The sequence below is a fragment of the Rhinoderma darwinii genome, chromosome 12, assembly GCF_050947455.1.
Source record: "Rhinoderma darwinii isolate aRhiDar2 chromosome 12, aRhiDar2.hap1, whole genome shotgun sequence".
In the NCBI taxonomy this organism is placed as follows: Eukaryota; Metazoa; Chordata; class Amphibia; order Anura; family Rhinodermatidae; genus Rhinoderma; species Rhinoderma darwinii.
Genome location: NC_134698.1, coordinates 3,716,319 through 3,743,641, shown reverse-complemented (window position 1 = coordinate 3,743,641; position 27,323 = coordinate 3,716,319). Strand labels below are relative to the sequence as shown.

Sequence of the window (27,323 nt, the reverse complement as noted above, 5' to 3'; positions counted from 1 at the left end):
TCAGTAACATAATGATCAGGGTCAGAAAACTTTTTACATTTTCACTTGGCCAGAATTAAAGACATCGACCTGTAGACAACCTGTTTCACCCTTGTTTGGACTCATTAGTGTAGGATAGGTTGTTGTAGTTACAAATTGAAGAACTCCAAAATTTATGCAAGCACAACCTGGTTAGACTGATTTTTACATTTTTACAATGCTCAGGTTTATAGATGTCAATCTGTAGAAAACCTGTTTCCAACTTGGCACTTAGGACAAGATATTGTGGGCGGCAAAAGAAGTAGTGAAACAATGATATGACCAACACAGTGAGAAGGGTCAGGAACATTTTAAAGTTTCGCAACATCTAGATTTCTCGATGTCTACCTGTAAAAAAACAAAAACGTTTCACCCTTATTTGGACTGCAGGCAGCAAGAACTACACATGGGGGATGTGGTGAGGGAGAATTATCAAAAAAAGCGCCTCAGTGACCTCACTACTAATATATAATATATCTGTGTATAGACAATACATACATAATATCATAGGAATCCAGAGAATTCTCGTCTCAGCAGAAGGGGTGGTGTGCTGAAACGGGAGCACTGACGGGTGTCGTGTCATTAACACTTCATCACCTCGACTGTGACAGCACCAGAAAGTGCGACAGCCTGACACACTAAAACCTAAAGACACCATGTAAACGCCAATTTATCAAGCGTCATCCAATCTGTTACTGTCCTCACATATAATGCAAGAAACTGTAATCATAATCTAGTCAGATTACAAAAATATACCTGGCCACTGGGGGGCAGTATTATAGTCATTATATTCTTGTATATAGGGGTAGTATTATAGTAGTTATATTCTTGTATATAGGGGAGCAGTATTATAGTAGTTATATTCTTGTATATAGGAGCAGTATTATAGTCATTATATTCTTGTATATAGGAGGCAGTATTATAGTAGGTATATTCTTGTATATAGGGGCAGTATTATAGTAGTTATATTCTTGTATATAGGGGGCAGTATTATAATAGTTATATCCTTGTATATAGGGGCAGTATTATAGTAGTTATATTCTTGTATATAGGAGCAGTATTATAGTAGTTATATTCTTGTATATAGGAGCAGTATTATAGTAGTTATATTCTTGTGTATAGGAGCAGTATTATAGTAGTTATATTCTTGTATATAGGGGGCAGTATTATAGTAGTTATATTCTTGTATATAGGAGCAGTATTATAGTATTTATATTCTTGTATATAGGAGCAGTATTATAGTAGTTATATTCTTGTATATAGGAGCAGTATTATAGTAGTTATATTCTTGTATATAGGAGCAGTATTATAGTAGTTATATTCTTGTGTATAGGAGCAGTATTATAGTAGTTATATTCTTGTATATAGGAGCAGTATTATAGTAGTTATATTCTTGTACATAAGGAGCAGTATTATAGTAGTTATATTCTTGTATATGGGAGCAGTATTATAGTAGTTATATTCCTGTATATAGGAGCAGTATAATAGCAGTTATATTCCTGTATATAGGAGCAGTATTATAGTAGTTATATTCTTGTATATTGGGGGCAGTATTATAGTAGTTATATTCGTGTATATAGGAGCAGTATTATAGTAGTTATATTCTTGTATATAGGGGGCAGTATTATAGTAGTTATATTCTTGTATATAGGGGCAGTGTTATAGTAGTTATATTCTTGTATATAGGGGGCAGTATTATAGTATTTATATTCTTGTATATAGGAGCAGTATTATAGTAGTTATATTCTTGTATATAGGGGCAGTATTATAGTAGTTATATTCTTGTATATAGGGGCAGTATTATAGTAGTTATATTCTTGTATATAGGGGCAGTATTATAGTAGTTATATTCTTGTATATAGGAGTAGTATTATAGTAGTTATATTCTTGTATATAGGGGGCAGTATTATAGTAGTTATATTCTTGTATATAGGAGCAGTATTATAGTAGTTATATTCTTGTATATAGGAGCAGTATTATAGTAGTTATATTCTTGTATATAGGGTGCAGTATTATAGTAGTTATATTCCTGTATATAGGAGCAGTATTATAGTAGTTATATTCTTGTATATAGGAGCAGTATTATAGTAGTTATATTCTTGTATATAGGAGCAGTATTATAGTAGTTATATTCTTGTATATAGGGGGCAGTATTATAGTAGTTATATTCTTGTATATAGGAGGCAGTATTATAGTAGTTATATTCTTGTATATAGGAGTAGTAGTATAGTAGTTATATTCTTGTATATAGGGTGCAGTATTATAGTAGTTATATTCCTGTATATAGGAGCAGTATTATAGTAGTTATATTCTTGTATATAGGGGCAGTATTATAGTAGTTATATTCTTGTATATAGGAGCAGTATTATAGTTGTTATATTCTTGTATATAGGAGCAGTATTATAGTAGTTATATTCTTGTATATAGGAGCAGTATTATAGTAGTTATATTCTTGTATATAGGAGCAGTATTATAGTAGTTATATTCTTGTGTATAGGAGCAGTATTATAGTAGTTATATTCTTGTATATAGGAGCAGTATTAGGGCATGACCACACGTGGCGGATTTCCTCCGCAACTGTCCGCATCAATGCCGCACAGAATCTGCGTTGCAGATTCTGCGGCGGATCTGCCCAAAATGTGGAGTAAATTGATGCGGCCTAGCTGCTGCGGACTGCGGGAAAAGTGCTTCCCTTCTCTCTATCAGTGCAGGATAGAGAGAAGGGACAGCACTTTCCCTAGTGAAAGTAAACGAATTTCATACTTACCGGCCGTTGTCTTGGTGACGCGTGCCTCTTTCGGCATCCAGCCCGACCTCCCTGGATGACGCGGCAGTCCATGTGACTGCTGCAGCCTGTGATTGGCTGCAGCCGTCACTTAGACTGAAACGTCATCCTGGGAAGCCGGACTGGAGACAGAAGCAGGGAGTTCTCGGTAAGTATGAACTTCTATTTTTTTTACAGGTTGCTGTATATTGGGATCGGTAGTCACTGTCCAGGGTGCAGAAACAGTTACTGCCGATCGCTTAACTCTTTCAGCACCCTGGACAGTGACTATTTACTGACGTCGCCTAGCAACGCTCCCGTAATTACGGGAGCCCCATTGACTTCCTCAGTCTGGCTGTAGACCTAGAAATACATAGGTCCAGCCAGAATAAAGAAATGTCATGTCAAAAAAGCAAGACGCATCCGCAGCACACATAACATGTGCATGACAGCTGCGGACTTCATTGCGGAACTTAGAATCTCCATTGAAGTCAATGGAGAAATTCCGCCATGAGTCCGCAACCAGTCCGCCACTGCTCCGCAACAGACAGAGCATGCTGCGGACACCAAATTCCGCACCGCAGCCTATGCTCCGCAGCAGAATTTTACGCATCGTCTAAATGAACACTTCTAAATAGAAGTGGAAGTCAATGGAGAAACCGCTCCGCTGCGGATTAACGCTGCGGACACTCCGCAGCGTTAATCCAAGTATTATAGTAGTTATATTCTTGTATATAAGGGGGCAGTATTATAGTAGTTCTATTCTTGTATATAGGAGGCAGTATTATAGTAGTTATATTCTTGTATATAGGTGCAGTATTATAGTAGTTATATTCTTGTATATAGAGGGCAGTATTATAGTAGTTATATTCTTGTATATAGGGAGCAGTATTATAGTAGTTATATTCTTGTATATAGGGGCAGTATTATAGTAGTTATATTCTTGTATATAGGAGCAGTATTATAGTAGTTATATTCTTGTATATAGGGGGCAGTATTATAGTAGTTATATTCTTATATATAGGGGCAGTATTATAGTAGGTATATTCTTGTATATAGGGGGCAGTATTATAGTAGTTATATTCTTGTATATAGGGGGCAGTATTATAGTAGTTATATTCTTGTATATAGGAGCAGTATTATAGTAGTTATATTCTTGTATATAGGAGCAGTATTATAGTAGTTATATTCCTGTATATAGGAGCAGTATTATAGTAGTTATAGTCTTGTATATAGGGGCAGTATTATAGTAGTTATATTCTTGTATATAGGGGGCAGTATTATAGTAGTTATATTCTTGTATATAGGAGCAGTATTATAGTAGTTATATTCTTGTATATAGGGGGCAGTATTATAGTAGTTATATTCTTGTATATAAGGGGGCAGTATTATAGTAGTTCTATTCTTGTATATAGGGGGCAGTAATATAGTAGTTATATTCTTGTATATAGGGCGCAGTGTTATAGTAGTTATATTCTTGTATATAGGAGCAGTATTATAGTAGTTATATTCTTGTATATAGGGGGCAGTATTATAGTTGTTATATTCTTGTATATAGGAGCAATATTATAGTAGTTATATTCTTGTATATAGGGGGCAGTATTATAGTAGTTATATTCTTGTATATAGGGCGCAGTGTTATAGTAGTTATATTCTTGTATATAGGAGCAGTATTATAGTAGTTATATTCTTGTATATAGGGGGCAGTATTATAGTTGTTATATTCTTGTATATAGGAGCAATATTATAGTAGTTATATTCTTGTATATAGGGGGCAGTATTATAGTAGTTATATTCTTGTATATAGGGCGCAGTGTTATAGTAGTTATATTCTTGTATATAGGAGCAGTATTATAGTAGTTATATTCTTGTATATAGGGGGCAGTATTATAGTAGTTATATTCTTGTATATAGGGGCAGTATTATAGTAGTTATATTCTTGTATAGAGAGGGCAGTATTATAGTTGTTATATTCTTGTATATAGGAGCAATATTATAGTAGTTATATTCTTGTATATATGGGGCAGTATTATAGTAGTTATATTCTTGTATATAGGAGCAGTATTATAGTAGTTATATTCTAGTATATAGGAGCAGTATTATAGTAATTATATTCTTGTATATAGGGGGCAGTATTATAGTAGTTATATTCTTGTATATAGGAGGCAGTATTATAGTAGTTATATTCTAGTATATAGGAGCAGTATTATAGTAGTTATATTCTTGTATATAGGAGGCAGTATTATAGTAGTTATATTCTAGTATATAGGAGCAGTATTATAGTAATTATATTCTTGTATATAGGGGCAGTATTATAGTAGTTATATTCTTGTATATAGGGGCAGTATTATATTAGTTATATTCTTGTGTATAGGGGCAGTATTATAGTAGTTATATTCTTGTATATAGGGGGCAGTATTATAGTAGGTATATTCTTGTATATAGGGGGCAGTATTATAGTAGTTATATTCTTGTATATAGGAGCAGTATTATAGTAGTTATATTCTTGTATATAGGGAGCAGTATTATAGTAGTTATATTCTTGTATATAGGGGCATTATTATAGTAGTTATATTCTTGTATATAGGGGCAGTATTATAGTAGTTATATTCTTGTATATAGGGGGCAGTATTATAGTAGTTATATTCTTGTATATAGGGGGAGTATTATAGTAGTTATATTCTTGTATATAGGGGGAGGTATTACATTATAGTATATTATGACCTAATAGTCTGTCTGTGGCCATCCCAATATAACGCCACATTTTTTTTAATACCTCCATCTTGTTTCTAGGCTGCCATGGAGGAGTACGACGCTTTGTTGCAGGTGCTTGCTGAAAACATTACCAACGAGGATCTAGACCAATTAAAATCAGCCTGCAAGGAGGACATCCCTAGCGAGAAGAGTGAGGAGATGGCCTCCTGCCAGGACTGGTTTAATTTCCTGGAAAAACACGATAAATTGGCAAAAGGTAAGGACTGAACACTGGGGGCATCATGGTTCAATAACTCGCAGATTAATAGGGCTTAATATTCCTTCTCTCCTTATTCTGCACTTTGTCCTAGATATGGGCAGGGCTGTGTCTGTGTGTTGTTCTAGGTAAATTGGAAACCATCAACAAGCTGCTGTTGGAACTTATTATGACTTTTTGTGAATACCTAGATGGCTCGGCTCATTACAAATACTAGATGATCATTGAAATATGAACTTTCAAGCACCTGGATGTCAACCAACAGCTACTTGTTGATGGTTTCCAGTTAGCTACAGGAGTTTTTCTTAAACAGAAAAAAATGTTCATGTCATATGCTTCCAAGTGGCGAATGAATACGAGATACTATGAAGAGGTTGTCAAATGATGAGGTTTTAGTGTCGTGTGATCGCCCCCTGATCACATGATCGCCCCCTGATCATCTGATCAGTCCTGGTGCTTTCTGCTCCCCCTGCTGGACAACATTTAAAACTGCAGGAAACAAAGGGAACCATCTTCTTAAATAGATATCTCAGTTACGTTGAATATGTCCAGATTTTTTTTTAATAAATGGGATTCACAAAACGATTTGGATATGAGATGATATGTTGGCCGCCATATTGCGAATGACTAGCCACGCCTACTATTAACCCCAAACCGAATCCTGTTGTGATTGATGGATGAATACAATAATAAATCACCATATCTCCGACACATTTGCGCCATTTTTCATGCATACCTGAGCTTTAGTATAGGTATAGCAAAGGAACGCTCGGTCTGTGGCTATTTTCTCTATATCGGGGACATTATCGGAGGAGAAGGAATAATTACAGGAGCGGTCGTGTCCTGCAGCGCAGTAGGAGGGGGGGTCATACATCAATTCTCCGCACAGCGCTGGTCAGGCCCGTGTCAGAGTCTTCTGTTGCTATGCCAATGCTTGTCTGATGCCTTCGACGCGACCACCGCCGGCGATGCTGCTCCCCTGACACTGTGAAAACGTTTAACCCCTTGTCATCTCATAAACCAAGATTTATTTAAAGGCTCCGGGCTGAGAACATTTTACCAAGCGACGTATGTATCCAGCGCACCATAGATTATATACAGTGACAACGCGCCGCAACGCAATGGTGGCGTCCACATGGCGGGGGCTCTGTGTCCGCAACGTCACTAGTTTATCATCATCAGATTGTCTGCGGGGGGGGGGGGGGTAATTCATTCATTAAGACCCCTCTCGGCAAAATCTAAAAATTCAAAAATATAGCCCCACCTCCGGGACAAGAAAAATATATACATAGTCTATACATATATATCTTAAAGTCATACTACTCAATAAGTGACTTATTGGGCCAGTGCTTAGGTTATCTTTAAGGTATATACTGGCCAGACACGCCATGGCGGAGTCAAGGGTAGGGGGTGTAACAATGGAACACATTTGCCCCATGTAAAGGTCTTTGATGACAAAATTAGCCCTGATCTTTGCCATACCCCTCCATGCCTTGTGGATCTAACAAGAACTGGCAGTTGGCAAAGGGGCATATCTATGGGCTACCATTTGAGGTCTAGGTGCAGTCATTCAAAGAGTTGGCCCATGCACAGAGTATTTAAGCACAAATTCTGCACACACTGAGGAAGGAGGGTCATTGCCCCAAACCAGTGCCTACTTCACCACTCCGTTCCCACACGTCCTCCTTAAACAGATACCAGTGCTATATAGCATTATATACTGTGCTCGCAGCATTGCAGATCTTAGGACCAAGTCAGTAAGGAGGGCGGTCCTACTTCGAAACGCCCATCCACCCTAGTGACAATTTGGGCACCGCGTACACAGGACTGAGTTTGAGGAACGAGACGTTCCACCTCCCGGGCTATGACAGATTATTGATATGGGAGATAATTGCTGGTTCACGCATTTCGGGTCACCAAAAATTTTCAAAAATGTTCTTCTCGTTTTGATCGGTGATGGCAAAGGGCAGCACCCTCCCTTTTATCTTCAGTCTTGTTTGCACAGGAGATTGTTATTTTCACACAATAATTAAAGTGACATTTCGCTCTACATCGGAGTGTTGGAACTGGGTGACCTTTCCTGAGCTTCGGGATCTCGTTGCCAACCTGGTTCCCTGGCAACGTGGAGCTTGGTCCTTGTAACTCCGAGCAATTTGTGTCTTGATCTGTGAGTACAGAGGAAGGGAGCGCAGCAGCGTGAAGCCAATGCGACTTGAGGATGGAGACGGCATGTACCCGTCCCTTATGATGCCATGAGACGGTGTTGACCTCGACCCATCGACAATGGTGGGCGTTTAGTAATAATCCGTATTACGGACCAAAAACTTGGACCCCTGTGGTTCTACTGATCAAGAGTAGATCAACATAAGAGTCCGGTTCCGTAGAACCATAGGTGTCCAACCTACTGTATCCCAGTTGGGTTCAAGTGGGAGTCAGATGGTCTCGTTCTCAATACCCGTTGGTCCCACCACCTTAATATTGACGAGGTATCTCAATCCACTGGTCTCCGCTTATATTACTTCTACAAGATGGGCTCCCGCCAACATTTTGCCCCTGATCTGTTTTGTCAAAGTCACTTTAACACGTCGAGCTATCACTATGAAGGGTTGGAAATGACGGGCTCAGCTCTGCTACATTTGTAGAACAGAAATAAAAGGAGTGTATACAGAATTCAGTCATTCTCATCTTTCCAGCCCCGCTCGAAAATTCCTACACGTGGAGCCGAGGTATGAACGGTATGCATTATTCACGACCAACCCATTCATGGCTCCAGATCTCCGGGCCACGTCGCTAGAAGTCTGTCCAGACGTCGGCACCCGGAATACGAGCTGTATCAATTATATATCACGGGGACGGAGGATCTTACTGTGGGGTTTGTCGGAAAGCAAGAAACATGAAAACCTACCTCAGGGCATTTACAAGGGAGAATATTAGTTCGATGTGACGGGGGGTGGTAGTGATGGGGGGGGGGGATGTGCTCGGACAGGGTCGTGTATTCACCAGAAGTAAATGCAAGGACTAGGCCTTTGTTATCCTGCGGAACAATCCGTGAAAGCCGGAACCATCCTTATTGTAAACAACCGAGGCATTGTACCTTATGTCACCCGGCCATCAAGCTCTTGTCTGCAAACCCGATAGGACAATTAAGCTTCTCTGAAAACACAAGGAGAAATTTTATTTCTGTAGAGCAGCCAAGGCCGGAAATCAAGCGATAATGTATTATACACATTATTTTTAAAAAATCTAGAATTTATTTTTTTTTCCATAAATTTTATTTTTCTTACATTTTTTACAGTTTTTGAGATCCAATCTGAATATTTCAACCGTTCAATTTTTTTCTCAAAAATCAAGATGGCACACAATTGCCCAGGATGGAGAATTCATACAATCTAAAGAGAATTTCCCTTTTTTCTTTTTTTTTGTTCTAAATCTCTTTTTGAAACACAATTTTCAAAAACAAATTATTTTTATATATTATCTGAAAATAATTTTTTAAAAAAATGATAGAAACACAATATATCAATTTACCCAAAGTTTGGGACCGGTCAAGACCATTTACCGTTGCATTCAATACATTGGCCCATTTGTGTAGAGCAAGTATTCTCATGGGAATCCCGTTAGATTATTGTCCAGGATTAGAGAAACAATCATGCTTTCATCCAAAAACAGCACCACACCTGTCCATGGGTGACTGATGGTATTGCAGTTCATCTCCATTGAATAGGGACTTAGCTGCAATACCACGCACAACCTGCGGACCGTTGTGGCGCTATTTTTGGAAGAAAGCAGGCTTGTTTTTCTAATACTGGACAACGCCTATAAGGCATATTAAAGATAGCATTAAACTAGTGGGTTCAGTGAACCGTGAGCCATTCAGAGGAGCCGAAAGGGATCATACGAAAAACCCTTCTCTGCAACTTGTCAATGGTCTCCAACCGGTGGCTCTCCAGCTTTGTTTTGGTGTTCTGCTATTTTAATGTCATTTTTTTTCCAGATAACCTCTCATATATAGAACACATTTTTGAGATCTCCCGACGTCCCGATCTTCTCACCATGGTCATCGACTACAGGACCAAAGTTTTGAAAATTTCAGCAGAAGAAGAACTCGACACAAAACTCACTCGGATCCCCAGTGCCAAGAAATACAAAGGTATGTTATGACAAAGACCGGTTCCTCTGCCTCGGCCCGGGGAATTGCCCCCTTTATGGGAGAGGGGGGCGGTTAAATAAAAAGTAGAGTAGTCGCTGTGAGGAAATGGAATTCTTTACCATGGTCCTGTGTACAGATGTTGGATCACAAAAAGTTTAATCAGAATTGAGCCACAAAATATGAGAACATTTTTCCTCTGAAGACCAAGGTGACGCAATGACCTTTTGTCAGACAGAAGGAACCGTGATGAACTACAGGTTTACGAGACCCTGCAACTGCTATGGGGTCCTAGAGTATTAGGGACCCACTAAAAAAAAAAACTTTTTAATATTTTTGATTTATTGAAGCACCTAAAAGTGTAACTAGTCCTGGTTGGAATTAGGCTAGGCCTACACTGGACAAGATGCAACTAATGCCAACATGTGTAACGCTATCCCACCCTTATAGAAGTCAACGGCAAGATGGTCACAGTCCCACGTGATTTCCATGGACCATTTCTAGGTGGTGGAATTGATCGGATTGCTTAAGGGGTGGCCCAGGTGGAGACAACATCTTCTCAAAAATTCCGGTCCATTATGTTTTTGGTTTTTTTTCTGGACGAACCCCCAAGTAGCAGATCACAGTAACCACTCATTCAGCGAGCTTGTCCACAGGTAACCGATACAACACTATAGACCAACGGTGTGGCACGCTCAATCGGTCATCAACCCTGACGGGAACATGGTTCTCGACTATAACTAATAGAGTAGGGATTATTAAGGACCAATTCCTTCCTCTTTGGCTGTGAGGACATGTGGGACTTGTAGTTTCACAACAGGTAGAGCGTTCACAAAGGAGCAAAAATATGTATTCAAAAATTAGGATCAGGACGTCCATAGCCAATGAAGGAAGAATATAACGTATAGGCATGAAGTGCCCGTATAATGTTTAGGCTCTTTAATAGAGCAAGGCTGCTGCTCCGCAGGGTTAGATGATGCAAAAGAGTCAGTTAACTGTGGGTGGTCACTTTTTCTCAGAAGCATTGACTGTCCTTTCTTGTGGGACTCCATAAAACAAGGTAAGATGGTGCTCAATGCCAGGAGGATCACAGAAAGCTGAAGGTCTCTCCAGCTTGTGCTACATCTCTTCTATAGCCACCTTAAAACATAAAGCTTATTTCTTTTACACAATAATTTTGTAATTTTTTTTTATCTTTCAGATATTATAAGGCAGCCTTCAGAAGAAGAAATCATCAAATTGGCCCCACCACCAAAAAAAGCCTGAAGAACGTCAAAGGATACAGAAAGAAGACTCAATTCTTTACGGTCTCCGTTTTTCTATCCTTCTTGTATACCTTCAACCTCTCCGGTCTCACCTTGAATTATCCCACCACAGGGGTAGAGATGGGGGTGGAGGCCGGGGGACGAAAGAGAAAAACCGTACCCATCGATGACCACTAACAAAAGTCCTAATCCCATTGTGTGCTCCGTGACCTGCAGTCTGTCCTACGATGCGTTTCGTAAGCGTGTGTTAGTAGAAACATTATTTTTATTTTATATATATATATCCTTCTCGTGGGATAACGTGGCTAAATACGGTTTTCATTTTACTTTTTGTGGTTTTGGAGATTTCTATGCAAATGGAAACGAGGCCCTTGTACATTTTTTTTTTCCCCTTCTCGTTTCCACCCCGTCGGCCTTGGCTGAATACTGTGGTGGAAACAGCGAGTGTAGTGTGGTCGGGGGAGCATTGAGTGTGTGATGGAGTGCTGTGTCTTTATGTATTGATGTGTGTCCATGTCCTGTATCTTATGAAGTCTGACATTTTGAGGGCGGGGCTATGCTTTGGCCTGTAGGACACAGGGACTTCTCTGATGTCTTCTGTGATTGGTTCCTACAGAAAAAACCCTCTAGTTACAGTTGCACTTTCTTAAAGGAAACGGTAATTGGTCTCCTTTGAACATTCCAATGTATAGAATACAAGTCGCCGCCTTAGGGTTAATTTTTTTGCGTCATATAACTAAATATGTCAAATATTTTTGAGCGTCAGCAGTGGAGCTGGAGGGTTAAAGGGATTGTCCAGTCAATAAAAACTGATGGCCTATACTCAGGATCTGATTGGTCAGGGTCCAACTCCTGGGAACCCCTCCGATGAGCTGCTTTGAAGGGACCATAGCACTCTTATGTATTGAAGTGAGCGGGAGAAGGCTGTAATACTGTGAACTGCCACTACAAATGCGTCGGCGATTAACAGTACGAGTAGATGAGGAATGACGGGGAAGCCGCGCTCATACAAAAACAGCTGATCGGCCGGGGTCCCAGGAGTCAGGCTATGACGCATCAGATAGTGATGACCTATACTGCAGATAGGCCATACATTTTTAGGGTCTGGACAACCCCTTTAAGGGGAGAAAAACATGGAGGACAATGCCGGTAACATACAGGGGGAAAAAAAATAAAAGATTGTAGTGGTGAACCTAAGTTTACGAGGAGAGACTTCCATGTCCTGGTCATCGAACAGTTAAACTTTACTCATGGAGCTTACATAGTATTGGACCTGAGCCAAAAAGATGGGCCAAATACCCAACAGAAGCCAACAATACATTAAAAAAAAAATAGGAGACCCCATCCAATTTAGCACCCAAAAAATATCAACAACCTAATGTAACCAATGGCTGCGCCCATTGAGTATGCATTAAAAAATTATTTCACAATATATTTTTCATTAAAAAAAACAAACTAATAGTAGGATTTTTTTTTTTTTTTTAGGCTTTGGAAAGGTTTCTCTTTATTAAAGGACTGGTAAAAATTTAGAAAAATGTATGCGTATAATACAAGGCTATAGGATAGAGAAGGAAAGGCGTGTAGTGTAGGTAGTGAGGGCGATAAATAGGACACATGAGTATAGACCCGGCCTCGTGATCACTTGGGGCCAGAGGAATTTATTTTATCGACACAATGCCCATGTGGGGGTCTTATTGGAGCGATGTGGCCCTACACGTGGCAAAGTCTCCAAAGTTGAAGGTCAGACTGGAGCTGGCCAGTTAGGAGTTAAAATTGGCCAGGGTTATTAAGGTTCCAAAACAGCAGGAAGGAAATGACAGAATCGCACGTGTTGGCGGCACAGAGTTACTTGATTGAAAAAAACTATAAAATTTCGGGAAAAAAAAAAAAATATAAAAATTCTTGGCGAATGTGGCTGCCTCTTGAAAACCTGATTTCCGCCTTTAATACAAACACTGAAGAGACGGCAGTAATAATCTCCAGCGAGACAGAGGTGGATGCAGCTGGCTGAACAATAACACATAATGGGGATAGAAAATCGGAGTGAGAGACACAGCTGCATTGCGCCGCTTCCCAGGATCAATGCCAAATGGGTGTTCCCTTGGACCCTATACAGAATAACAGGGTTTTCCGGGTTGAAATTAACCATTTCTGGGAGTTGGTACTATCCAGTGTGAGGGTGTTTAAAGGGTTATTCTAGGTGGCGACAAAATTTTGATTGTTTAAAAAAAAATTCCAGTCCATGGTTTTAATCCCGGACGAACCCCCAATAAGCAGATCATTGAGCTGGTCTATAGATAACCAATAGCACAATACAGACCAATGGAACAGGCAAGTTCAATCTGTCACCAACCATGATTGGAACGTGTAAAAACCCACAACTGGCTTTGGCTGCCAGGGCATGATGGGACTTGTAGTTTTACAACAGTTAGGGAGTCCGTTTTCCAAAACTTCCATACAGGAACAAATATAGGTATTCAAAAAAATTCTGTATTTAACATGGAAATAGGAATTTGATGTTTATGGCTCTGAGAAATGCCTTTACTGCCCCCTCCTGACCCTGACCAGACCAGGAATGAAGAATATGCCGTACTGGCATGAAACGCCCGTATACCGGCCACATTCTTGTCTCTCCTTATGATGCATCAGAATACAAAACACACTGATCATTCCCTTCCTATTTAACCCTTGATGTCAGCCGGGATACAGTCAGGAGATTTAAAGGGGATCCTCCCAATTTAGGACCTCAAAACTCGTCCCAAGGTAGACGGCTTGAGACGCTGAAAAAGAAAACGGGGACTCATGCCCAATAATCTGTAGGGAATTCTGGGAGCTGTAGATCTAACTGCAGAGAAAGATCTCTTCGAGAAGTAGTCCACAGCCTGTGGCTCTCAAGCTAGTGTGAAAGTACAACTCCCAGCGTGCTCCAACAGTATTAGAAAATCCATTAAATCGTTAGTTCGGAACCTCTAGCTATGCCACTCCCAACATGCCCCGATTTGTGACGGTCAGGGAATCATGGGAGTTGTAGTTCCACATTCGTTTGAATGCACCAGGTTGAAGACCATTGACTTCTACTATAACGAGACTAAAGTTTTTGAGGCTTTTTTTATCCCCCGAAAACTTATTATTAAGCCACCTTAGTGCACAAATACTTCAGCTGTGATTGATAAGCAATTATGGAACTACATGTACCATCGTGCCCTGGCAACTCCCGACCACTAGGGGTCAGTCTGCCATTAGATTAGTCTGAAGCGATTATAGAAATATAAGGGCAAAGTAAGTCTGAACAACATCCGACTGCACAAAATATTAAGGGAAAAAGTTTTCTGGGAGGCAGATCTATCACGGCTATTTCTAGCAAACAGATGGAAAACAGATCAGGGAGTTTTCCCAAAAGTTGAGAAATAGGAGCAGTCACATTCCTGTTTCCTACTGACGACTACATGATGGATTGTGGACGATTATGGTCAATGAGAGGGAGGAGGAGGGGAGCCTGGAACAGGCCAGGACAAGGGAAAATTGTAACGGATCCAATGTGATCTTAGAAGGAAGAAAGGATGCTTATATGATCCTATAAACAGTGCATAAGGGGTTAAACCGCCGCTACAGAAACCGGTATAACCAGATGGGCACAAGGATTTCCAAGGGAAAGTGAAAATGGCAAGAAAATGTAAGAAAGGAGAGAAAAGTAAAAGTATAAATCCCCCAGGAAGGTAACGGGGAACATAGTGAAGGAGTGGAATTAAAGTACCGCCCATGCTAAGCCTCGGATGGAGATTAATTAGAATGTGTTTCGATTACTAGTTAAAACGTCAAATTGCTTGAAATGGTCTAGGACATAAACTCAAAAAAAAAAATATTACAGGAATTGAAAAAAATATTTTTTTTAGCGCTGTCATAACACATACCTGACTGCAGGTGGCAGTGTTGCTATGGCTGGTTATGAACGTTTTAGCAATCAAAAGGTGACCATAGAGTGGTAAATGCTCCGCCCATTCAACTGTTGGGGAGAGATTTGCCAATCCTCGAAACCTTTGCTCAGAGATCTGCCCCATTTCTTAAGTGCTTGAAATTCCCCCAACTCCCATACAAAAACAATGGGTCCAAACCGGGACACCACAAAAAAACTCAAAAATAAAAGTACCTGAAAAGTGACATTGGTATGTGTTGATGGCTTCTGTTGCTTATATTTCAATGTCATATTTGTACCCTTTAAAAAAAAAAAAAAAAAGTAAAAAATTTTTTTTTTCTCTAGTTCTTCAATTTTATACTACTCCATCCGCAAAATTTTGGCAGCAGTGATAGAACAGCTGCCTTGATTATTCTCTTCACTGTAGGTTTGGGTTCAGCCTCAGATGAGACTATTACTCCAAGAGTATTGTAAGACAACCCCGCCACCCCCCCCCCCGCTCGAGATTCGGCAGGAACCTCTTAAACATACAAGCATCCCTGATTGTAATGCTACCGTAACTGCTCCACTGACAGTCGCACGCGGGAACACAAAAATTTTTTTTTTATGGTTCAATTCAGAGCCAAATCACCCACTCCTATTGTTTTCTGTTATCACTCAATTTTGCCAAGGGCGAGAAGAACTCTGTGCGATCACCGATACTTTCAAACTGCTGGGAGGGAGCGTATGTTGTTGTTTATGCGGTTTTTTTGTTAGACATTTTTTAGGTCATCCCCATCCACTACAGAGGTCCCTCACAAACAAAAGGGAACATTTTTGTCCCCGTATAAACGACCTAGATCAAGAATTCATGGTGAAATTTTGACGTAGACCATTTCCCTCGACAAAGGGAATTCTTGTTTATGAATTGGGAGTCCAGCAGCTTAAAAAAGGAACCTCTGACATTTTTGAGGCCCGTGTTTTTTTGAGCCTCATTCATGTTAGAAGTCTAACCTTTACAAAGAAAGCGAAAAAGATCAAACCGTAACTGCAGGAAATCCGATAAAATGTTTTTGAAATTATTATTTTTTGGATATGGAAGATGAAAATGCTTAACAAAAACATTACTCAGCCAGAATGGTTACTCTGGTCTACAGGAAATTTTACCCAAATTTTAATGAAGGTGATTAGATTTTATTACAATCACTGGATACTTACAATGAGGATTATTGAGTGCTGTCAAACATAGCTAAATAAAAATATTTAAGAGATAGAATATCAAATTTTTAGCCCAGTTAATGGTTATAAAAGAAATTACTTCTTCAGAGTCCATCCTGTCAAAAACATTTAAAATGGTTTGGCCCCCCCAAAAAAATTACAAAATAATAATCATTTCACATCACACACAACAGCATGCTGTAAAGCCAAAATTGCCATAAACAAATATATATTTTTGTAAAATTTGCCTACCCATCATTTATTACCGTGCCTTCCAAACTGATAGACTGCAGACTGTTTTTTTATTTCTAAAGTGGTATGATTGTATGGGGTAACTGCTATTGCTGCCCAAACCCTTATATGAAGTGAAGCCCACAAAAACAGAACACCCTTAAACGTAGTTTCCTATTTCTACTAAACATCATCAGATTATAAAATGTTGGGGGCTTGTCCGGGATTTCAACTCAAGACCGGGTTTTCAACTTCTAGGGAAAGTGCAACATAAATAACCTGTTAAACAGACTAAGGTATTAAAAAAAATTTTTGCATGACATTTGAGGGACTAAAAAAGCTTTCACATTAGCATCAATATTCTGTATTTAATCAAGTAGTATCAGATGACTGTAAGGTCTTAAGCAAGTATGGAAGAGGCCTTCCGGTAATAGCCCCTGCCCATCTTAACATCTCCACTCTAAAATAAGAGTATACTTATAGGGCGTTGTCCAGGATTAGAAGGGGGGGGGGGGGGAAATGTCAACCTATGTGACATAAACCAGCACCACACTTGTGCCTAGGCTATGTCCGGTACTGCAGCTCAGCCATATTAATTTAAGTTAGGATGGACAGCAATAGCAGACATAACCCATGGACAAGAATGGCCCCGTTCTAGTTGCGTACCACCCCTTTAACTTTCACCCCTCTCTTAAGAGCAGAGTCCTGGATATCCTCTTTCACTCTTGAGCAGCCAGACCAGAAGTACAACCAGTAAATAACTAAAATCGGCATAAGTTTCCTATAAAAGATTGACAATACAGACTCCTGCAGGCCAAAAAATAAAATAAGTCATGAAATGATTTGAGTCTCGATGACACTGAGAAATAAATTACAATAGGAAACTTCATTGGTTACTATAGCCCCCCTTTAATAAATACAACCCCTTCTCTAGGCCAGCTCCAGGTGTACGTGGGCCCATGGGTGACCGTTACAATGGGTCACTTGTCTTCCTCACCATTAGCTTGACAAGTATAGAACACCTTTACCCAGATTGCCTTGAGCCCCACCAATGCCCAGTGAGCACTGGCAACTTCCCAGGTTTGCCAGCCCTGTCCATTAAGATCAACTTGGTAAAGGAGAAAACGTATACACAAAACAACAAACAAATGAAATTGGGCTTAAAAAAAAAGCCCACATATATCCTAAAACGTTAAGTGTTGTACAATTTGACCTTTCTGAAATACTTCTGCTGAGAAGTGTTCTGGTAATTGTTATTATACAACCGGTGGAGGATACGGGCACAACTTTTTTCATGAAAATATATGCTGAAGAGATCTTACTATCAATACACAAATCTTAACGCACAATCAATTTAAAGACCAAGTGTATGAAAAGGCTATAGCTGAAGCATACATACATATATATTTTATACACATACATATTGTACAAGTGTACTTGATTATCTGAAACTTTTTAGAATTAAATTTTTTTTAAATATAAAAGTTTACCACCCATTTCCATTATATATCCGTTCATGATATGGTCACTACCTATGGAAAAAGCCATATTAGAAAAAAATAAAATAAAAATTATAGATACTCTATATGCGGAGAAAAAAAAAAAAAAAAAGAGCGGAAAAGACGGCGCTCCTCTAAGGTGATAACGTACTTGTAAAAGGTGGATGTGGTGCAGGTAAGTGTAGGTAGACTCACCTGGTTAAGTTGTGCAGAATCATCAGCACAACTTGACTTTGATATTTAATCGGGTGAATTCACCCAAGTTCACCGAGAAAGCCTCCGGAGCCGACCCACGTTATTGAGCTCCAAGTGTGGAGTTTCTATTCCGTGGTCACTTGGAATCGAGAGTCTGGGAAAAAAAGATGCTCCTTGTATTGGGCGCTCCTGTGCACAGAACCATCCATAACCATACGAAAACAATAAAAGTCACTGCTGCAACGCGTTTCAACCTCGTGCTGAGGTCTTCGTCATAGATCAATCAAAAATTCTTAGATGTCTATTTTTGTTTCGATCCCTCTGGGCGTGCAGAAACCCGACAATTCGCTGACGTCCTGCAGACTGGCATGCTGGGATGACGTTTCTATGACGAAGACCTCAGCACGAGGTTGAAACGCGTTGCAGCAGTGACTTTTATTGTTGTAGTACGGTTCTGTGGAATTACTGAACCAGTCGCACAGAGAGTGCCCGATAGAAGCAGCATCTTTTTTCCAGACTCTCGATATATTATATATAATAACCGTAACATAAGATCGTCACAAACGACATCTCAACTTCCTTCCCTTTCTATTTGGTCCAGATTTTTATTAAACATTTTTGGTCTTAATATTTTTTTGCTCTTTCCCAGCATCCCACGCTCAGACCGTGTTTACTGTGTGTACATATATTATAAATATATGTATATTAAATATACTAAGTGTTCCTCTTGCTGTTTAGTGTTAATTTATTGCAAAGCTATAGGACTTGAGATGAAAGAATTCAGTTTTGGTTTTCTATATCCAAATATAAATCACGATCTATTATTGTTGTGGATAAGTACAAAATAAAAAAAATATATATTTTATACATAAAGGACAAAACAAAATTATAAAATATATATTTTTTGGGACTACTGTCATTGTGAAGGGGTTACAAATTGCTCCAAAATTGTTCCACGATTTAATTTAGCTAATTATAGTTTATACATCGTGATGTGCCGGAAAATATGTACGGTATTAAAACGGCAAATTTAAAAATGTTTAAATTCAAAAGCAATTTTTTTTTTTTCTGTCACTTTTTTTTTTTTTTTTTAATGAATGCAAAACTAAAAACTTATTGTATTGAATTAAAAACCGTATATAAGACATGTGGATAAAACAAAACCAATGTGGACATGGAGGCATTGTTCTTCCACAATGACAGCAAATGTGTAAAAAAAAAAAAAAAAAGGGGCCAATATATATATATATATAAAAAAAAAAAAAAAAAAAATATATATATATAATGTGAATCCAGAACTTTTAACAGCATATTGCACTGACCACTTACAACAACTTCCATCAAAAGTCCCTTGTTTGCTAGAAAAAAAATTAAATAAAATTGCATATTGTTCAAAAGAATTGAAAGTGAATAAATTCCAAGCTTGGCTTTAGCATTCTACTGAAATTGTAAGAAAAGAAAAAAAAAAAAAATTTGACAAAAATAATTGTGCTAATAAAAGTTTATTGTATTGAAATGTAATTTGTGTGTTTTTGTTCTGACTTTTTCTGCAATTATAGTAGACAAGAACGGGGGGGGGGGGGGGGCTCCGATTAGCAAGAAAAAACATTTATATAGTTCATTTAAGAGGATGGTCAGGGGGGGGGGGGGGGTCACAGGAAGTTTAAGGGTGCAGTCACACGTGGCATATTTGCCCTGTATCTCCGCAATGTAAAAATATGGTACGGGGAGAAAAAAAAAAAAATTATAATTTCGATGTAATCCAACGGGAAAAATATCCCACAACTCAGACAATTCTCAATTTCACACGTGGTGGATTAAACTATAATGGTAATAAAATAAATAGAAGGCAAATACGCCACCAGGTCGGAGCGCTGATGTTCTGATACAGAGCGCCAAATCTTCTGACAAATAAAACATAGGGCGAATTTATTAAAAATGGATGTGCTAAGCTGAAGATGCGGCAATTTTTTTCCGCTGATCTGCATCGATGTTTGGCGCATGTCGGACTCCGTTCCCTTTTTTATACCACCTATTGGGTGGTATACTTCAGACCAAAAGATCCAAAACTGATGAACGCAAGTGATAAATCTATTGAATTTCAGAAGAAAAAAAAAAAAAAATTGGAAAAAAATTTTTAAAGAAAAAAAAAAAAAGTTTTGGAAAAAAAAAAAAACACATTTAATAAAACAAGCAAATACTCCATAGACTTCTCTTATTGCATTTATTTCTATATAATATATAATATTCATTTGTTTAAACGTAACAATTTGCAACTTGATAAACATCCAGCTCGATATTCTGATGAATAAAACAGTGATAAAGCAAAGCCATTTACCGCTGCAAAATCCTCAAGTTTGGTTCAGCCAGAATATTAAAATTTTCAGAAATGCACATTAAATTTTTGTTGAAGAGGTGGGGAGAATTTTAATTTTATTTTTTTAAATATATATAATTTTTTTTTTCCCAAGAGAATTAAAGAAAAAAAACTCTTAAAAAAAAAAAAAAAAAAAAAAATAATATTAAAAAAAGTTTAAATAAATAAAAAATAACCCTGAAAAGTATAAACAAACGCATTATATACACAGTATTCTGCCAGGAGGAGAACGCCATTAACTCCTAGACTATACAAATAAATAATCTGCATTGGAGCCACCGGTTGATCGTCATGGTGCTAAAAAATAAAATTAAAAAAACATTTATTATGGTCGTCAAAGAAAAGGTTTCCGATCGTGAACATACTACCTGGATTTTCAAAAATGGTGGAATTTTCTAACTATAGTAGAAGCTGGAATCCTTGAAAACAAAAATGGACGTCCTCCCCGGCAGAAGTAGAAACAATATTCAGCCAATTAATTCACCGGGACTTTGTGCAATAGTGACGTCACTATTGCCGAGTGATTGAACAGGCAGAATATATGGGGCTCTCCACTAAGTTAAATAACCGAGTGGGGGGAGAAAAAAAAAAAAAAAAAAAGTACCATAAAGGAGTTGATGGAATAATAATAAAATGTAAATTGAGAAAAAAAAAAAAAAAAAAAAAAAAAAAAAAAAAAAACATTTTTCACACTCAAAAACACTAGCAATTTTTTGTCATGCAATTTTTTCTTTTATTTATTTATTTTTAAATACCCACACAGCCTGAAATTTAAGACTTAATTTTACTGGGTTTAATGAGAATAAAAAAAAAAAAAAAAAAAAAAAAAAAGAAGAGCTAAAAAAAAACAAACAAAAATAAAAAATGGAGACTGGGGTATACAAGCTGGCTGTTTTTTTGTTTTTTTTTCTTCTTCCTAGAAACCGAAGAAAAAAAACCTCAAACATTAACTTACAAAAATAATGCTCACTCTCCCTTCTGCCGCTCAATATTTTTTTTTATTTTCTCCTTTTTAAACCTCTATACAGTCCCCCGTTCCTTCTGGTGCCGCAGGCTCTCAAACTGCTGGTAATAAAACGTTCTAGAACAAAGAGTTCAGAAGGTGGGAACAGACTAGAGAACAGTCGGCTCCCGCCTTCTTTCTCGCTCTAAAGTCGACATCTCCAAAGTGCAGTTATGCAAAGCAAAAATAAGTTCCAAAAAAAAAAGAGAAAAAACAAAAATACCAGGGGCGTAAGAGGAATAGCGTGGATTCTTAAACTATAGTCCTAGAACTTTGATAAAAAGCTGAAAAATGTCTGTTAGTAAAGTACTCCCTGCCGCCCCCCAGAGGAGGAAGAAGGAACAGCTCCACGCCGAAAAGAACATGGGAAAGAGTAGGCTCATGATGGGATGCATTGGACTCGATCAGGACCTTCTTCATCGTCGTCGGAACTGTCGGAGCTGCTGGGTGAGTCATCCGAGTCTGCGTCAGCTGTGATCAAGCCGGGATCTCTTCTCTGTCATAAATTAAAAAGAGAAAAAAAAAAATACAATTTAATAAAATTAGAAAAAAAAAAAAAAATTTTTTTTTTTTTTTTTTTTTAATGCTTTTATAATAAAAATTCAATATTTTGCTTTAATTACTCGGTAGAGTTAAGCTACAGCGGGAAATTTTGGATGTGCAATCACACATCATTGTAGAAGTTTGCCATCAACTATCATTTACATCACAGCTGGAAAATGTGACTCAACCGGTAAAAGTAATAGAAAAAATTCCAGCGCTAGAATTTTTCGCTTTTTTCTTCTTCTTCCCTTTCTGTGAAGATGAGTCAGAGGAGAACGATGACACTAAAGCTTCATCTCCGCACCTGCAATTTACCGCTACAGAGTAACCAGCGGAGGCTGCGCTCTGTGCCAACACCATGGAACTGATGAGTAGCGCAGGTGGAGTGTTATTAACCTCAGGGGCAAAAGGACGGAGATTGGTAAACCAGAAGCACTGCCGAAACCGGTGGTATGGGTAACATGGGCCTATAGCTGCCAGGAGGATGGGGTAGCGTCACCAAATACATATAAGGGCAGAGGGGAAACTACTACTCACAGCATGCTGGGTGTAATAGTTGTTTCCGCACAGGTTGTAGATCACTGTACTGTCGTATACTCCAACCCGCCAACATTTACCCATTAATGGGCTCAATATTTATTGTAGCAATCACTCCAAAAAAAAAAACAGTGAACCAAAAATTGACAAAATTTCCCCATCCAAATTTTTTTTAATATTGTCCTTCAAATTTAGAAAAAAAAAATGTTCTAAAGAATGGAATTACGACCGGTCAATTAGCGCCTGTGTTTGGCGCATCCCTGTCAGCCTGGCATCTAATTAATAGCTGCGCGCATGCGATTCTGTAATTATCCATAAATAAAGTATTAATGTGATCACAAGATCCACAACCCACGCACCGCAACGAAGACAGAACACCGGGCTGGTTAATGGGTCCGGCACCGGCAGTACAGATGATGCTGGCGGGGGCAGGGAGGACCAACACGGACGACACAAGAGCGAAGGACAAAGTAACCACTTTTTTTTTTTTAAAATCTTGTACATAGGGGGCAGTGTTATATAGGAGCAGTATTATAGTAGCTATATTCTTGTATATAGGGGCAGTATTATAGTAGTTATATTCTTGTATATAGGAGCAGTATTATAGTAGTTATATCCTTGTATATAGGGGGCAGTATTATAGTAGTTATATTCTTGTATATAGGGAGCAGTATTATAGTAGTTATATTCTTGTATATAGGGTGCAGTATTATAGTAGTTATATTCTTGTATATAGGGGGCAGTATTATAGTAGTTATATTCTTGTATATAGGGAGCAGTATTATAGTAGTTATATTCTTGTATATAGGGGAAGTATTATAGTAGTTATATTCTTGTATATAGGAGCAGTATTATAGTAGTTATATTCTTGTATATAGGGAGCAGTATTATAGTAGTTATATTCTTGTATATAGGGGCCAGTATTATAGTAATTATATTCTTGTATATAGGAGCAGTATTATAGTAGTTATATTCTTGTATATAGGGGGCAGTATTATAGTAGTTATATTCTTGTATATAGGAGGCAGTATTATAGTAGTTATATTCTTGTATATAGGGGCAGTATTATAGTAATTATATTCTTGTATATAGGGGGCAGTATTATAGTAGTTATATTCTTGTATATAGGGAGCAGTATTATAGTAGTTATATTCTTGTATATAGGGGAAGTATTATAGTAATTATATTCTTGTATATAGGAGCAGTATTATAGTAGTTATATTCTTGTATATAGGGGGCAGTATTATAGTAGTTATATTCTTGTATATAGGAGCAGTATTATAGTAGTTATATCCTTGTATATAGGGAGCAGTATTATAGTAGTTATATTCTTGTATATAGGAGGCAGTATTATAGTAGTTATATTCTTATATATAGGGGCAGTATTATAGTAGTTATATTCTTGTATATAGGGGGCAGTATTATAGTAGTTATATTCTTGTATATAGAGGCAGTATTATAGTAGTTATATTCTTGTATATAGGGGCAGTATTATAATAGTTATATTCTTGTATATAGGGGGCAGTATTATAGTAGTTATATTCTTGTATATAGGGGGCAGTATTATAGTAGTTATATTCTTGTATATAGGGGGCAGTATTATAGTAGTTATATTCTTGTATATAGGGGCAGTATTATAGTAGTTATATTCTTGTATATAGTGGCAGTATTATAGTAGTTATATTCTTGTATATAGGAGCAGTATTATAGTAGTTATATTCTTGTATATAGGAGCAGTATTATAGTAGTTATATTCTTGTATATAGTGGGCAGTATTATAGTAGTTATATTCTTGGATATAGGAGCAGTATTATAGTAGTTATATTCTTGTATATAGGAGGCAGTATTATAGTAGTTATATTCTTGTATATAGGGGGCAGTATATAGTAGTTATATTCTTGTATATAGGGAGCAGTATTATAGTAGTTATATTCTTGTATATAGTGGGCAGTATTATAGTAGTTATATTCTTGTATATAGGAGCAGTATTATAGTAGTTATATTCTTGTATATAGTGGGCAGTATTATAGTAGTTATATTCTTGTATACAGGAGCAGTATTATAGTAGTTATATTCTTGTATATAGGGGGCAGTATTATAGTAGTTATATTCTTGTATATAGGGGGCAGTATTATAGTAGTTATATTCTTGTATATAGGGGCCAGTATTATAGTAGTTATATTCTTGTATATAGGGGCAGTATTATAGTAGTTATATTCTTGTATATAGGAGCAGTATTATAGTAGTTATATTCTTGTATATAGGAGCAGTATTATAGTAGTTATATTCTTATATATAGGAGCAGTATTATAGTAGTTATATTCTTGTATATAGGGGGCAGTATTATAGTAGTTATATTCTTGTATATAGGGGCAGTATTATAGTAGTTATATTCTTGTATATAGGAGCAGTATTATAGTAGTTATATTCTTGTATATAGGAGCAGTATTATAGTAGTTATATTCTTGTATATAGGGGGCAGTATTATAGTAGTTATATTCTTGTATATAGGAGCAGTATTATAGAGGTTATATTCTTGTATATAGGGGACAGTATTATAGTAGTTATATTCTTGGATATAGGAGCAGTATTATAGTAGTTATATTCTTGTATATAGGAGCAGTAATATAGTAGTTATATTCTTGTATATAGGAGCAGTATTATAGTAGTTATATTCTTGTATATAGGCGGCAGTATTATAGTAGTTATATTCTTGTATATAGTGGGCAGTATTATAGTAGTTATATTCTTGTATATAGGAGGCAGTATTATAGTAGTTATATGCTTGTATATAGGGGGCAGTATTATAGTAGTTATATTCTTGTATATAGGAGCAGTATTATAGTAGTTATATTCTTGTATATATAGGAGGCAGTATTATAGTAGTTATATTCTTGTATATAGGAGCAGTATTATAGTAGTTATATTCTTGTATATAGGAGCAGCATTATAGTAGTTATATTCTTGTATATAGGAGCAGCATTATAGGAGTTATATTCTTGTATATAGTGGCAGTATTATAGTAGTTATATTCTTGTATATAGGGAGCAGTATTATAGCAGTTATATTCTTGTATATAGGGGCAGTATTATATTAGTTATATGCTTGTATATAGGGGCAGTATTATAGTAGTTATATTCTTGTATATAAGAGTAGTATTATAGTAGTTATATTCTTGTATATAGGAGCAGTATTATAGTAGTTATATTCTAGTATATAGGGGCAGTATTATAGTAGGTATATTCTTGTATATAGAGGCAGTATTATAGTAGTTATATTCTTGTATATAGGCGGCAGTATTATAGTAGTTATATTCTTGTATATGGGGGCAGTATTATAGTAGTTATATTCTTGTATATAGGAGCAGTATTATAGTAGTTATATTCTTGTATATAGGAGGCAGTATTATAGTAGTTATATTCTTGTATATAGGAGCAGTATTATAGTAGTTATATTCTTGTATATAGGAGCAGTATTATAGTAGTTATATTCTTGTATATAGAGGGCAGTATTATAGTAGTTATATTCTTGTATATAGGGGCAGTATTATAGTAGTTATATTCTTGTATATAGGAGCAGTATTATAGTAGTTATATTCTTGTATATAGGAGGCAGTATTATAGTAGTTATATTCTTGTATATAGGGGCAGTATTATAGTAGTTATATTCTTGTATATAGGGGCAGTATTATAGTAGTTATATTCTTGTATATAGGGGGCAGTATTATAGTAGTTAGGACGAGCGGATAAACCTTCTCACCAGTACATTGCCCTGTCAGTTTCGGGATGGTCTTGTACTCACCCGGCGGTGCCCCCTTTGCCGAAGATGGTGCATGAGAAACCAGAGCATGTGGTTATCAAACAAGTCGGCATGGTGTAGACTGTCATCATCCCTTTCCTGCTTATTCTTTTTAATGACCTGGACGACAGAGAGGAACAAGCAGATATATAGTGGGGTCTCAATGCTTAGCGTCTGATTACTGATTATGGGGGGGGACGACGACGTCCTACTAGCTCAGAATTCCCAGTGCTGGATTATCAGCTATTTGCTTGCGGACATCGTGATCCAAATGTCCCAGCAGATGCCGCCTTGTGGGCACGCGCAGGGAATGAAGCGGTTACATATATTCTTCTCTGTTTTGCATCTTGCGCAGCACGAGCTCCTTCTCCCGGGAGCGGTGACTACAGCGCCATATGGATTGGAGATGAGATCACTGCCGAGCTGACTAATTTGGGCCCACACATTCGGAGGATGCTTTTGTGGTTAACCCCTTAAGTACTGTGGTTTAGGAATGGGGTCTCTAGCTGAAGTGCGGAGGGCGGGGGAGGGGACTCACCTCTTTCAGTCCGTCTAGCTCGGTCGGCTCCTTGGACGTGGGCAGCCAAATTTTCACGTCATAGTCTAGGCCGCTGGTTGCCAGGACGGGCAGGTGGGGGTGGGGCTCCAAGCAGTTAACCTGTGAAGACATCCAGAATACTCAATCGTTCTGTCAATCTCAACCGCACTAGTTTCAAGATCTCTGCTAGTAGTCAGTGACTGGGAACTTTCATGGTTTCATCCAGAGGCTAAAAGTCAATCCTGGTCAGGTGATGAGGGACACAGGTGTTAACGAGATCCGTCAGTGGTGGTCACAAGATCAAGACTGACATCTGGATGTGAACAA

General features: G+C 37.7%; 2 protein-coding genes across 2 annotated transcripts in view; one reads left to right on the top strand and one right to left on the bottom strand.

Annotated features, from left to right (window-relative positions):
* The window catches only part of PEA15 (proliferation and apoptosis adaptor protein 15), a 66,092-nt gene extending 54,825 nt beyond the window's left edge, over positions 1 to 11,267 (top strand). The window contains exons 2-4 of the mRNA XM_075843866.1: positions 5,576 to 5,753; positions 9,748 to 9,903; positions 11,102 to 11,267. Coding sequence (XP_075699981.1) covers positions 5,582 to 5,753; positions 9,748 to 9,903; positions 11,102 to 11,166 — 393 coding nt within the window. The 5' untranslated portion in view covers positions 5,576 to 5,581 and the 3' untranslated portion in view covers positions 11,167 to 11,267. The remainder of the gene's footprint in view (positions 1 to 5,575; positions 5,754 to 9,747; positions 9,904 to 11,101) is intronic.
* Positions 11,268 to 21,553: 10,286 nt separating this feature from the next.
* The window catches only part of DCAF8 (DDB1 and CUL4 associated factor 8), a 117,667-nt gene continuing 111,897 nt past the window's right edge, over positions 21,554 to 27,323 (bottom strand). Inside the window, exons 9-11 of the mRNA XM_075844539.1 lie at positions 26,997 to 27,116; positions 26,462 to 26,578; positions 21,554 to 22,076 (exon numbers count right to left, since the gene is read on the bottom strand). Coding sequence (XP_075700654.1) covers positions 21,960 to 22,076; positions 26,462 to 26,578; positions 26,997 to 27,116 — 354 coding nt within the window. The 3' untranslated portion in view covers positions 21,554 to 21,959. The remainder of the gene's footprint in view (positions 22,077 to 26,461; positions 26,579 to 26,996; positions 27,117 to 27,323) is intronic.